This window comes from Mus caroli, unplaced genomic scaffold (assembly GCF_978045245.1).
Source record: "Mus caroli unplaced genomic scaffold, Mus_caroli_1 scaffold_6, whole genome shotgun sequence".
Lineage (NCBI taxonomy): Eukaryota > Metazoa > Chordata > Mammalia > Rodentia > Muridae > Mus > Mus caroli.
The window spans coordinates 105,244,703-105,258,394 of record NW_028227261.1 but is presented as its reverse complement, the minus strand read 5'-3'; the positions used below and the strand labels follow the sequence as shown (position 1 = coordinate 105,258,394).

The 13,692-nt window shown below is 40.3% G+C and overlaps 1 protein-coding gene across 2 annotated transcripts in view; it reads right to left on the bottom strand.

The window, feature by feature from the left end:
• The window catches only part of LOC110293184 (acyl-coenzyme A amino acid N-acyltransferase 1), a 45,108-nt gene extending 31,482 nt beyond the window's left edge, over nt 1–13,626 (bottom strand). The window contains exons 1-2 of one of the 2 annotated variants that reach the window (XM_085839295.1): nt 10,967–13,626; nt 4,908–5,063 (exon numbers count right to left, since the gene is read on the bottom strand). In XM_085839295.1, the coding sequence (XP_085695421.1) occupies nt 4,908–5,063; nt 10,967–11,139 (329 nt within the window). In that variant the 5' untranslated portion in view covers nt 11,140–13,626. Of the gene's footprint in view, nt 1–4,907 lie in introns of both variants that reach the window. The other variant, XM_021160993.3, reaches the window with a different exon arrangement.
• Between the last annotated feature and the right edge of the window lie 66 nt (nt 13,627–13,692).

Sequence of the window (13,692 nt, the reverse complement as noted above, 5' to 3'; positions counted from 1 at the left end):
TTTCCTTAATATCTCTTAATATCAATGGACTCAACTCCCCGATAAAAAGACATAGACTAACAAACTGGCTACACAAACAAGACCCAACATTTTGCTGCTTACAGGAAACTCATCTCAGAGAAAAAGATAGACACCACCTCAGAATGAAAGGCTGGAAAACAATTTTCCAAGCAAATGGTATGAAGAAACAAGCTGGAGTAGCCATTCTAATATCTGATAAGATTGACTTCCAACCCAAAGTCATTAAAAAAGACAGGGAGGGACACTTCATACTCATCAAAGGTAAAATCCTCCAAGAGGAAATATCAATCCTGAATATCTATTCTCCAAATACAAAGGCAGCCACATTCGTTAAAGAAAATTTAGTAAATCTCAAAGCACACATTGCACCTCATACAATAATAGTGAGAGACTTCAACACACCACTTTCACCAATGGACAGATCATGGAAACAGAAACTAAACAGGGACACAGAGAAACTAAGAGAAATTATGAATCAAATGGATCTGGCAGATATCTACAGAATATTCTATCCTAAAACAAAAGGATATACCTTCTTCTCAGCACCTCATGGCACCTTCTCCAAAATTGACTACATAATTGGTCACCAAACAGGCCTCAACAGATACAAAAATATTGAAATTGTCCCATGCATCCTATCAGATCACCATGGACTAAAGCTGATCTTCAATAACAAAATAAATAATAGAAAGCCAACCTTCACGTGGAAACTGAACAACACTCTTCTCAATGATACCTTGGTCAAGGAAGGAATAAAGAAAGAAATTAAGGACTTTTTAGAGTTCAATGAAAATGAAGCCACAACATACCCAAACTTATGGGACGCAATTAAAGCATTTCTAAGAGGAAAACTCATAGCTCTGAGTGCCTCCAAAAGGAAACTAGAGAGAGCACACATTAGCAGCTTGACAACACACCTAAAAGCACTAGAACAAAAGGAAGCAAATTCACCCAAGAGGAGTAGACGGCAGGAAATAATTAAACTCAGGGGTGAAATCAACCAAGTGGAAACAAGAAAAACTATTCAAAGAATCAACCAATCAAGGAGCTGGTTCTTTGAGAAAATCAACAAGATAGATAAACACTTAGCCAGACTCACTAGAGGGCACAGGGAAAGCATCCTAATTAACAAAATCAGAAATGAAAAAGGAGACATAACAACAGATCCTGAAGACATCCAAAACACCATTAGATCCTTCTACCAAAGGCTATACTCAACAAAACTGGAGAACCTGGATGAAATGGAGAAGTTCCTAGACAGATACCAGGTACCAAAGTTGAATCAAGATCAGGTTAATGATCTTAACAGCCCTATATCCCCCAAAGAAATAGAAGCAGTCATTAATAGTCTCCCAACTAAAAAAAGCCCAGGACCAGATGGGTTTAGTGCAGAGTTCTATCAGACCTTCAAAGAAGATCTAATCCCAGTTCTTCACAAACTATTCCACAAAATAGAAACAGAAGGTACTCTACCCAACTCATTCTATGAAGCCACAATTACTCTGATACCTAAACCACAAAAAGACCCAACAAAGATAGAAAACTTCAGACCAATATCCCTTATGAATATTGATGCACAAATCCTCAATAAAGTTCTTGCTAACCGAATCCAAGAACACATCAAAACAATCATCCATCCTGACCAAGTAGGTTTCATCCCAGGGATGCAGGGATAGTTCAATATACGGAAATCCATCAACGTAATCCAGTATATAAACAAACTCAAAGACAAAAACCACATGGTCATCTCGTTAGATGCAGAAAAAGCATTTGACAAGATCCAACACCCATTCATGATAAAAGTCTTGGAAAGATCAGGAATTCAAGGCCCATACCTAAACATGATAAAAGCAATCTACAGCAAACCAGTAGCCAACATCAAAGTAAATGGTGAGAAGCTTGAAGCAATCCCTCTAAAATCAGGGACTAGACAAGGCTGTCCACTTTCTCCATACCTATTCAACATTGTACTTGAAGTCCTAGCCAGAGCAATTCGACAACAAAAGGAGATCAAAGGGATACAAATCGGAAAAGATGAAGTCAAAATATCACTTTTTGCAGATGATATGATAGTATATATGTGACCCTAAAAATTCCACCAGAGAACTCCTAAGCCTGATAAACAGCTTCGGTGAAGTAGCTGGATATAAAATTGACTCAAACAAATCAATGGCCTTTCTCTACACAAAGAATAAACAGGCTGAGAAAGAAATTAGGGAAACAACACCCTTCTCAATAGTCACAAATAATATAAAATATCTTGGCGTGACTCTAACTAAGGAAGTGAAAGATCTGTATAATAAAAACTTCAAGTCTCTGAAGAAAGAAATTATAGAAGATCTCAGAAGATGGAAAGATCTCCCATGCTCATGGATTGGCAGGATCAACATTATAAAAATGGCTATCTTGCCAAAAGCAATCTACAGATTCAATGCAATCCCCATCAAAATTCCAAATCAATTCTTCAACAAATTAGAAAGTGCAATCTGCAAATTCATCTGGAATAACAAAAAACCTAGGATAGCAAAAACTCTTCTCAAGGATAAAAGAACCTCTGGTGGAATCACCATGCCGGACCTAAAGCTCTACTACAGAGCAATTGTGATAAAAACTGCATGGTACTGGTATAGTGACAGACAAATAGACCAATGGAATAGAATTGAAGACCCAGAAATGAACCCACACACCTACGGTCACTTGATCTTCGACAAGGGAGCTAAAAACATCCAGTGGAAGAAAGACAGCATTTTCAACAAATGGTGCTGGCACAACTGGTTGTTAACATGTAGAAGAATGCGAATCGATCCATTCTATCTCCTTGTACTAAGGTCAAGTCTAAGTGGATCAAGGAACTTCACATAAAACCAGAGACACTGAAACTTATAGAGGAGAAAGTGGGGAAAAGCCTTGAAGATATGGGCACAGGGGAAAAATTCCTGAATAGAACAGTAATGGCTTGTGCTGTAAGATCGAGAATTGACAAGTGGGACCTCATGAAACTACAAAGCTTCTGCAAGGCTAAAGACACCATCAATAAGACAAAAAAACCACCAACAGATTGGGAAAGGATCTTCACCTATCCTAAATCAGATAAGGGACTAATATCCAATATATATAAAGAACTCAAGAAGGTGGACTCCAGAAAGTCAAATAACCCCATTAAAAAATGGGGCTCAGAACTGAACAAAGAATTCTCACCTGAGGAATACCGAATGGCAGAGAAACACCTGAAATAATGTTCAACATCCTTAATCATCAGGGAAATGCAAATCAAAACAACCCTGAGATTCCACCTCACACCAGTCAGAATGGCTAAGATCAAAAATTCAGGTGACAGCAGATGCTGGCGAGGATGTGGAGAAAGAGGAACACTCCTCCATTGTTGGTGGGATTGCAAGCTTGTACAACCACTCTGGAAATCAGTCTGGCGGATCCTCAGAAAATTGGACATAGTACTACCGGAGGATCCAGCAATACCTCTCCTGGGCATATATCCAGAAGATGTCCCAACTGGTAAAAAGGACACATGCTCCACTATGTTCATAGCAGCCCTATTTATAATAGCCAGAAGCTGGAAAGAACCCAGATGTCCCTCAACAGAGGAATGGATACAGAAATTATGGTACATTTACACAATGGAGTACTACTCAGCTATTAAAAAGAATGAATTTATGAAATTCCTAGCCAAATGGATGGACCTGGAGGGCATCATCTTGAGTGAAGTAACACAATCACAAAAGAACTCACACAATATGTATTCATTGATAAGTGGATATTAGCCCAAAACTTAGGATACCCAAGATATAAGATACAATTTGATAAACGCATGAAACTCAAGAAGAATGAAGACCAAAGTGTGGACACTGTGCACCTTCTTAGAATTGGGAACAAAACACCCAGGGAAGGAGTTACAGAGACAAAGTTCGTAGCTGTGATGAAAGGATGGACCATTTAGAGACTGCCGTATTCAGGGATCTGTCCCATAATCAGCTTCTAAACGCTGACACCATTGCATACACTAGCAAGATTTTGCTGAAAGGACCCAAATATAGCTGTCTCTTGTGAGACGATGCCGGGGCCTAGCAAACACAGGAGTGGATGTTCACAGTCAGCTATTGGATGTATCACAGGGCTCCCAATGGAGAAGCTAGAGAAAGTACCCAAGGAGCTAAAGGGATCTGCAACCCTATAGTTGGAACAACATGATGTACTAACCAGAACCCCGGAGCTCTTGTCTCTAGCTGCATATGTATCGAAAGATGGCCTAGTCGGCCATCACTGGAAAGAGAGGCCCATTGGACTTGCAAACTTTACATGCCCCAGTATAGGGGAATGCCAGGGCCAAAAGAATGGGAATGGGTGGGTAGGGAAGTGGGGGGCGCTATGGGGGACTTTTGGGATAGCATTGGAAATGTAATTGAGGAAAATATGTAATAAAAATATTAAAAATCAAAAAAAAAGTTTTAGCCGCCTTTATTTATTTATTTAACATGAATCACAGAACATTCAGTCGTTCAGACAACTAGACACGAACATACATGAATTGACACGTGAACAGACTGGTGCACCAGACATTAGACGTTAGACAACACAAAGAGAGCAGAAAACTACTGCTGTTAGGGCTAGAGAGAAAAAGACAGGGCGTCCCCTAACATTTCTCTATGCCTCTGGGGCATTTTCCTCCTGCCTGATGCAGTTTCCGACTGCGGCCAATCCGCCTGATTATTTAATCCCTTTTTATTAAACCATTTTATTTCTCTTGCCTGAAAGGCAGCTTCTGGAAGCTGTGGCCAACTGCCTGTTACGTTCCTAGTTCCTGATATCACTGCTGAACCTGAGTGGATCCAGCGCGGGTTACCACTGTTCCAGCTCAGACCATACCACACCTTAGCAACCTTTTGCCCATTGCTTCTCTGCATTCTGGTACGAATTTTCTATCTGTAGAGCTCCATACCAGCAGTGTTTCTTCCAGCATCCTCTGCCATTCCCAGGTCCGGCCTGCGGCTCTCATGTCTGGGTTCGAGCCTGGGAGGCAACCGGAGCTGAAAAAGAAGAGGGAATCTAGGCAGGTAGAGAAATAATGGAACCAAGACAAGCTAGTCTGCTCAAGGTTCAAATGTTTAATAATAAAATCTGCACTTATAAAGAGGGGAGCCCATCCCCAATCATGCCAAGTTTCTTGATGTAGAGATGTGAAGTTGTCAGAACAGCCTTTTAGCAGAAACTCACCAACTTCACAGTTTGCAGCTAACTCCGGGAAATCTTGGAGAACCAGTTCAGGCTCAGGCAGGTGGCAGACAGTGTCACATCAAAGGAGAGTGATGAGAAGCAGCACAGCAGGTAGCCCCGCCTCAGTGGCCTATATGGTCTGAACCAGCCTATCTAGGCTGAAGGAGATTACACACTAGGAGGGTATTTATTGTATGACTCTGTAGATGTGAAGTCTAAGCTTCAATAGAGACTACAAGTAGTCAGAGAAATCAGGGCCTGGGACCAGTTATCAAGTGCATGGATTATAGCCTGCCAACAAGGGGATATTATGTGTGCCACAGGCTGCCAAGGTGGAGCAGAAAAACTACTGAAGCCGGGCAGTGGTGGCACACGCCTTTAATCCCAGCACTTGGGAGGCAGAGGCAGGTGGACTTCTGAGTTTGAGGCCAGCCTGGTATACATAGTGAGTTCCAGGACAGCCAGGACACAGAGAAACCCTGTCTCGAAAAACAACAACAACAACAAACAAACAAAACAAAAAACAAAACAAAACAAAAACCAACTGCTGAAGTTCTTTTGGAGAGCTGCAGACTGGGTGTGGAACCATTCCAAGTTAAAGAAGTGTGTTACAACCAACAAAGCTAAGAAGAGTTGGAGATCAATGCTAACAAGAGCACTTTGACATCAGATATGGAGATGCAGAATTTGGAGTTTCCCCAGTTGAGTTTTGGTCTTGCTTTGATAAAGTATTTCCTCACTATGCTCTCTTTTGTCCATTGTGGAATGGTGATGTATGTTCTGGGCCATTACAAGTATGTGATTCTGCTTCTTTATTTTAAGTTTACCAGGGGTTACAGTTAAGCAATTTCCTTGAATCTGAGAAGAGACTTTAAACTTTAGACTTTTAAGCACTATAATATGGCTTTAAGTCTTGGAGACAATGCAGAACACAGTGGTTTGAATAAAAATGACCCCATAGGCTTATACCTTTGAATACTTAGTCATCAGGAAGAAGTAGAAGGTATGGCATTGTTAGAAGAAGTACATCACTGGGGGATCAGTTTTACGGTTTCAAAAGATCACCGTAGGCTACTCTCTTCCTGCTGCCTATGGATCCTGAGGTAGAACTCTCAGCTATTTGTCCAGCTACATGCCTATGAGCCACCATGAATATAATGAACTAAACCTCTGAAACTGTAAGTATGCAGAATTGTGTGCTTTTTTTTGTAAGAGTTTCTGTGTCCCTTCTCCATCAGAGGCCACTCCATTACCCAGAACCCCAGGTAATCACCCTTCTCCACACTTATGGATTACCAACATTCTCACAGATCTCACCCAGCCTACCTGCAATAGCTCCTCCTTTCCTCACCATGTCTCAGACCACACCTCCAACAGAACTCCTCTTTTCCATCAGAGGCCACTCTCAATCCCAGATCCCTAGGTAAACACCCACTCCATGCCCTCACAGACCACCAACACTACAACAGAGCTGGCCCAGCCTGCCATCAACAGTCCCTCCCCTCTTCCTCAGTGTATCTGGATCATGCCTCTGGTGGAAGGTACCTGCTCCACCAGAGGCCATACAGGCATCCAGAACCCCAGAAGACCCCCTGATAGGTCACAGGACATACCAGTCCCCAGAACTCCAGTCATCAACTTGGATAAAGACCCTCTACTTAACTATAGTCCACTCTAGCTCGATGACCAGAGAAGAAACAGAAACCAAGGAACAAAACACCCATTCCACAACGACAAACTCAGAAATCACCACCTAAACCTACAAAACACATAGATGCCCAGATGCCGAGATACCAGTGTAAGAACACAATCAACAACAGCCAGGGAAATATGGGAGCACCATAGTTCAGCCATTCTATTACAGCAAGCCCTGAGTATTGCAACTCGGCTGACACACAGAAGAATACAAGATATTCCATAATAAAGTCAAATGTAAACAATATCTATCCACAAATTCAGCCCTACAGAAGATACTAGAAGGAAAACTCCAGCCCAAAGAGGTTAATTATATCCTCAACAAACAAACAAACAAACAAACAAACAACAACAACAAAAAACACAGGCAATAAATAATCGCACAACAGCAAAACCTAAAGAAGGGAAACACAGACACACACACACACACATACACACACAGAAGCACGCACACTACCACCAGCATCACCACCAACAAAATAACCAGAATTAACTATCATTGGTATCACTCAATATCAAGGGACTCAATTCCTCAATAAAAAGACACAGACTAACAGAATGGACGTGAAAATAGGATCCTTCCTTATGTTGCATACAAGAAACAAACCTTAACATCACAGATAAATATTACCCCAGAGTAAAGGGTTGGAAAAAGATTTTCTAAGCAAATGTTATCTAAGAAACAAGCAGGTATAGCCATCTTAATATTTAACAAAATAGACTTCAAACCAAAGTTTTTAAAAGATAAAGAACAATTAGTACTCATCAAAGGAAAAAATCAAATAAGATGATTGTTTTAATTCTTATCATCTATTCCCCAAACACAAGATCACCCATGTTTGTAAAGGAAACATTATTAATGCTTAACTAACATTAACTCTACCACACTGATAGTGCAATACTTCAGTATCTACTCTCACCAATGGACAGGTCATTGAGACAAAACTAAACAGGAAAATACTGGAGCTAATATTAATGAACCAAATGGACCCAACAGATATCTACAGAACATTTCACACAAACACAAAAGAATACACATTCTTCTCAGCATCTCAACAATCTCCAAGCAGGGTGTGGAGGTGCACGCCTTTAATCTCAGCACTCGGGAGGCAGAGGCAAGCAGATTTCTGAGTTTGAGGCCAGCCTGGTCAACAAAGTGAGTTTCAGGACAGCCAGAGCTATACAGAGAAACCCTGTATGTAAAACAATCTCCAAAACTGGTCACATACTCTGTCACACAGCAAGTCTCAACAAATTCAAGAAATTGAAATAACCCTCTGTATCCTGTTAGACCACCATGGATTAAAACTGGAGTTCAACAACAACAATAACAACAACAGAAACAACAGAAAGCCTACCAGTTCATGGTAACTGACAACTCTTTACTGAATGATTACTGTATCAAGGCAGCAATAAAGAAAGAAATTGAAGATTTTATAAAATTCAATAAAAATGAAGGCAAAACATAGTCAAACTTACAGGACACAATGAAAGTGGTACTAAGAGGGAAATTCATAGCACTAAGTGCTCTCATAAAGAAATTGGAGAGATCTCATACTAGCAACTTAATAGCATACCTGAAAGCTCATAACAAAAAGAAGCAAATGCATCCAAGAGGAGCAGATGGCAGGAAATAATCAAACTCCAGCAAAAATTAATAAAATAGAAAAAATACAAATAAAAAGAAGAGACACAAAGAATAAATTAAATAAAGAGTTGGGTATTTGAGAAAGTTAACAAGATAGACAAAAATTATCCAAAATAACAAAAAGAGAAAGAATATCCAAATTAACAAAATTAGATGAAAAGGGAGACATAACTACAGACACTAAGGAAATCCAGAGGATCATTAGGTCATATTTCAAAAAAAATTAATCCATAAAATTGGAAAATCTAAAAGAAATGTACAGTTTTCTCAGTAGGGAACACTTACCAAAGTTAAATCAAGATTAGATAAACAATTTAAAGAGAACTATAACCATAACCAATAAGGAAATAGAAGCTGTCATTAAAAAAATAAAATAAAAGCCCAGGGCCAGGTGATTTTAATGAAGAATTCTACCAGACTTTCAAAGACAAGTTAATACCAACACTCCTCAAATTATTCCACAAAATAGAAAGAGAAGGAACATTATCAAATTAAATTTATGAGGCCTCAGTCACCCCGATACCTAAACCACACAGAGTCAACAAAGAAAGAATTACAGATCCATTCTCTCATGAACATTGATATAAAAATACTCAATAAAATACCCCAAATCCAAAAGAGCACATGAAAGAAGATCATCTGCCAAAAGTAGGCTTCATTCCAGAGATTCAAGGATGCTTCAACATACAAAAATCTGTCAATGTAATCCTCTACATAAACAAACTGAAAGAAAAAATATGATCTGAAACTGAGCCAAATAAATATCTATTGCTGGCTTGTTTGTTTGTTTCTTTGAGTTATTATGTTACCCTGACCCATACCCCAAACTGACGAAAACAATTACAAATCTGAACAAAGAGAAAAGATTAAAATGTACAATCAACACTATTTGGAACTGTGGTTTGACTTATCCTGTGTACCTGACCTTTTGAAGGATCCCAATAGCTAATCAACTGACACTTTAAGAATTCTTAGCTGTCAGAAATGCTTGATTCTAAGACCTTCAGTGTTGGTTGCCTTTGTGGTTTCTGGGCACAGAATAGATTATTAAAAAGGCAACTGGGCCTGAAAATGGAATTAGGATAGCAAAGTGAGAAGAGAAGGCAGTTGGTGCAGAAGTTGTTAGCAGGAGACAGTTGAACCAGGAGTTGAGTTGAGCAGATAGGCTAGAACAGTTGTTATAATTTGGAGCTGCTAGTATTGGGAAACTGGGAGACAGGACTGCTTAAACTGACTGTTGGAAAATTGAGGGAGGAATGTTTGCCCTAAGACCAAAGCCTCAAATGCCCTTGATAATGCAATTTACACTGGGTTACAGAGTAAGCGGTACAACCCTTGCTCCCTGTCCAACATCCCCGCTCTGGCAACATATTAATTTACAAGGTAGGGGCCTAGCACCCTTGTTTTCTTCCTCCCTTTCTACTTTGCTTTAGGAAGTTTCTAGTTTTTAAATACATTTTTTAAAATACAATATGTATTACAATATATTTGTATATACATACATAGTGTGTAAGTGTACATGCACACTGGCACACGCACATGCAACATATACTCCATATAAAGGTCAGAGGACAGTGACCTAAAGTTCTCAGGCTTGGTGATACAATATCCAAAATAAATTCAAGACCACCCAGTACCTTCCCCCTTCAAAAATGACTCCAAACTGTACTAGCAGGCCAAGTGCAGAGGCAGATAAGGAAGATGGCTGACTAAACAAATGTAAAAACATAGTTTTAGTGGTCAAAATGACTGAGCCTACAAGCTGCCAAAACAATATTAGCTGTTCTCAGAGAAATAACCATAACAAAATTAACAATTCTCCTGCCTTCTGCCCCACATTGAATTCTGACAAAACCCACAAACCACCCTGACCTTGTTGCGAAATTCATCTGACATTAATAGCTGTGACGTTAATAACTGATCCATAAGTTCAGAATGTACTGCCTCTTTGCTGACCAAATCTTAATAACCCACCATGGGGGAAAGAAAAGTGAGCCACTAGGCCAAAGGGTTACTTAGTCACTATACAAACCAACCAATGCCTGAAAGGGTTACTTGCTACACCAATGAGAACCCTGTTGTTCAAATCTGCCCCTTACAAAGGTATAAAAAGTGTGTTCTTTCTTTGTTCTGGGTCTCTCCTCTGGACTGCGTGTTGAGAGGGGAGTGCCCAGCATGTTGGATCAATAAAAATCCTCCTGCATAGGAATTTCATGAATTCATTCTTTTTAATAGCTGAGTAGTACTCCATTGTGTAAATGTACCACATTTTTTGTATCCATTCCTCTGTTGAGGGACATCTGGGTTCTTTCCAGCTTCTGGCTATTATAAATAAGGCTGCTATAAACATAGTGGAGCATGTGTCCTTCTTACCGGTTGGGACATCTTCTGGATATATGCCCAGGAGAGGTATTGCGGGATCCTCCGGTAGTACTATGTCCAATTTTCTGAGGATCCGCCAGACTGATTTCCAGAGTGGTTGTACAAGCTTGCAATCCCACCAACAATGGAGGAGTGTTCCTCTTTCTCCACATCCTCGCCAGCATCTGCTGTCACCTGAATTTTTGATCTTAGCCATTCTGACTGGTGTGAGATGGAATGAACTTATGAAATTCCTAGGCAAATGGTTGGACCTGGAGGGCATCATCCTGAGTGAGGTAACACAATCACAAAAGAACTCAAATGATATATACTCACTGATAAATGGATATTAGCCCAGAAACTTAGTATAGCAAGATATAAGATACAATTTGCAAAACACATGAAACTGAAGAAGAACGAAGACCAAAGTGTGGACACTTTGCCCCTTCTTAGAATTGGAAACAATCACCCATGGAAGGAGTTACAGAGACAAAGTTTGGAGCTGAGACAAAAGGATGGACCATCTAGAGACTGCCATATCCAGGAACCCATCCCATAATTAGCCTCCAAACGATGACACCATTGCATACACTAGCAAGCATTTGCTGAAAGGACCCTGATATAACTGTCTCTTGTGAGACTAGGCCGGGGCCTAGCAAACACATAAGTGGATGCTCACAGTCAGCTATTGGATTGATCACAGGGCCCCCAATGGAGGAGCTAGAGAAAGTATCCAAGGAGCTAAAGAGATCTGCAACCCTGTAGGTGCAACAACATTATGAAATAACCAGTACCCCAGAGCTCTTGACTCTAGCTGCATACGTATCAAAAGATGGCCTAGATGGCCAACACTGGAAAGAGAGGCCCATTGGACACGCAAACTTCATATGCCCCAGTACAGAGGAACACCAGGGCCAAAAAATGGGAATGGGTGGGTAGGGAAGTGGGGAGAAGGGTATGGGGAACTTTTGGGATAGCATTGGAAATGTAATTGAGAAAAATAAGTAATAATAAAAAATATCCTCCTGCATAATTCAGCACTGGTGGCAGTGTCTGTGTTTCTAATGAGTAAGGGTCTTTTGACAAATTCCAACAGTGACAAGTGCCTTTACCTGCTGAACCATCTCCCTGACCTCTTGTTTGTTTAAAACTCCACTGTCACTATATGGTTTTATCTGGCCACTAATTTAACAGGAAAAAAAAAGTCAATACAGCTACTTCAGGACTCTGAACTTGGAAAACATTCCTTTCTAGGTTTGATACTACAAAACCAAACTAATAAAACAAACTATCGGCTGGAGAGATGACTCAGTGTTTGAGTGTTGGCTGTACAACCAGGAAGACTTCAGTTTGGATCCCAGCACCCATAGAACAAGCTGATCCTCTTTTGGCATCAGAGATACACACATCTGCACAACTATACACACAGGTGGGAACACACTTTAATGAGCTGAGCTGTTTCAATAAATGTACAATACTGACATCATATTTTCTGTCTGCGGTGAAATGAACACTGATATGATCGTCCCACCATCAGATCTGTGTTGCCACATACCATGTGTTCCACCTGTAGACCAGAAGCTGCACTTATCCCAGGAGAGCCATGAACAGAGGACAATGTGTTTGTAGGTAATCAAAAGGTTGGACTCTCCTGATTTAAAGCTAAGAGGACCTCATGTGAATTTGGCAATGTGATGCCACAGTAGTCTTAAGATGCAGAAAACAGCACTGGGGAGACAGCTCAATCAATAAAGTGCTCTCCACTCAAAGTGTGAGAGCCGGAGTTTCACCAACACCTGTGTAAAAGCTGGATGAAACATGATTCTCTGTACATATGTGCAAGTACACCCACTCACATGAACACATATCTGTAGAATGAAAATAAAAATACATTTTTTCTTTTGGAAATATATTGGAATGTTACATTATTATCTGTATACCGAGGTGATCTTTTCCTTCTCATTTTTGATATAGCTTCTATTTCCTAAAGTGTGTTTACTATAGAAATCATAAAATTTCCATGGTAAAACAAAAACCAGCAAGAGAGGTAGTCTCTTTTGCCACTTGAAACATAAAGTTTACTCAGATATAGCTGTCTCTTGTGAGACTATGCAGGAGCCTAGCAAACACAGAAGTGGATGCTCACAGTCAGCTATTGAATGGATCACAGAGCCCCCAATGGAGGAGCTAGAGAAAGCACCCAAGGAACTAAAGGGAACTGCAACACTATAGGTGGAACAACAATATGAACTAACCAGTACCCCGGAGCTCTTGTCTCTAGCTGCATATGTATCAAAAGATGGCCTAGTAGGCCATCACTGGAAAGAGAGGCCCATTGGACATGCAAACTTTATATGCCCCAGTACAGGCGAACGCCAGGGCCAAAAAGGGGGAGTGGGTGGGTAGGGGAGTGGGGGGGTGGGATAGGGGACTTTTGGGATATCATTGGAAATGTAAATGAGGAAATACCTAATTAAAAAATAATAATAATAAATGATAGCCACTAAAAAAAAGAAACATAACGTTTATGTAAGACCATTTATATTGACTTCCCAATGCTAGTATTTGGAAAACTGGGAGAAAGCACTGCTTAAACTGACTGTTGGAAAATTGAGGGAGGAATGGTTGGCAGATATATTTGAAGGGGCTAGACTGGAAACTTTGAGGAGGCCTGGCAGAGAATTAAGAGAACTGGTTACTGTTCTAAAATAGCTAGCAACTTTATACAGAAGAACATC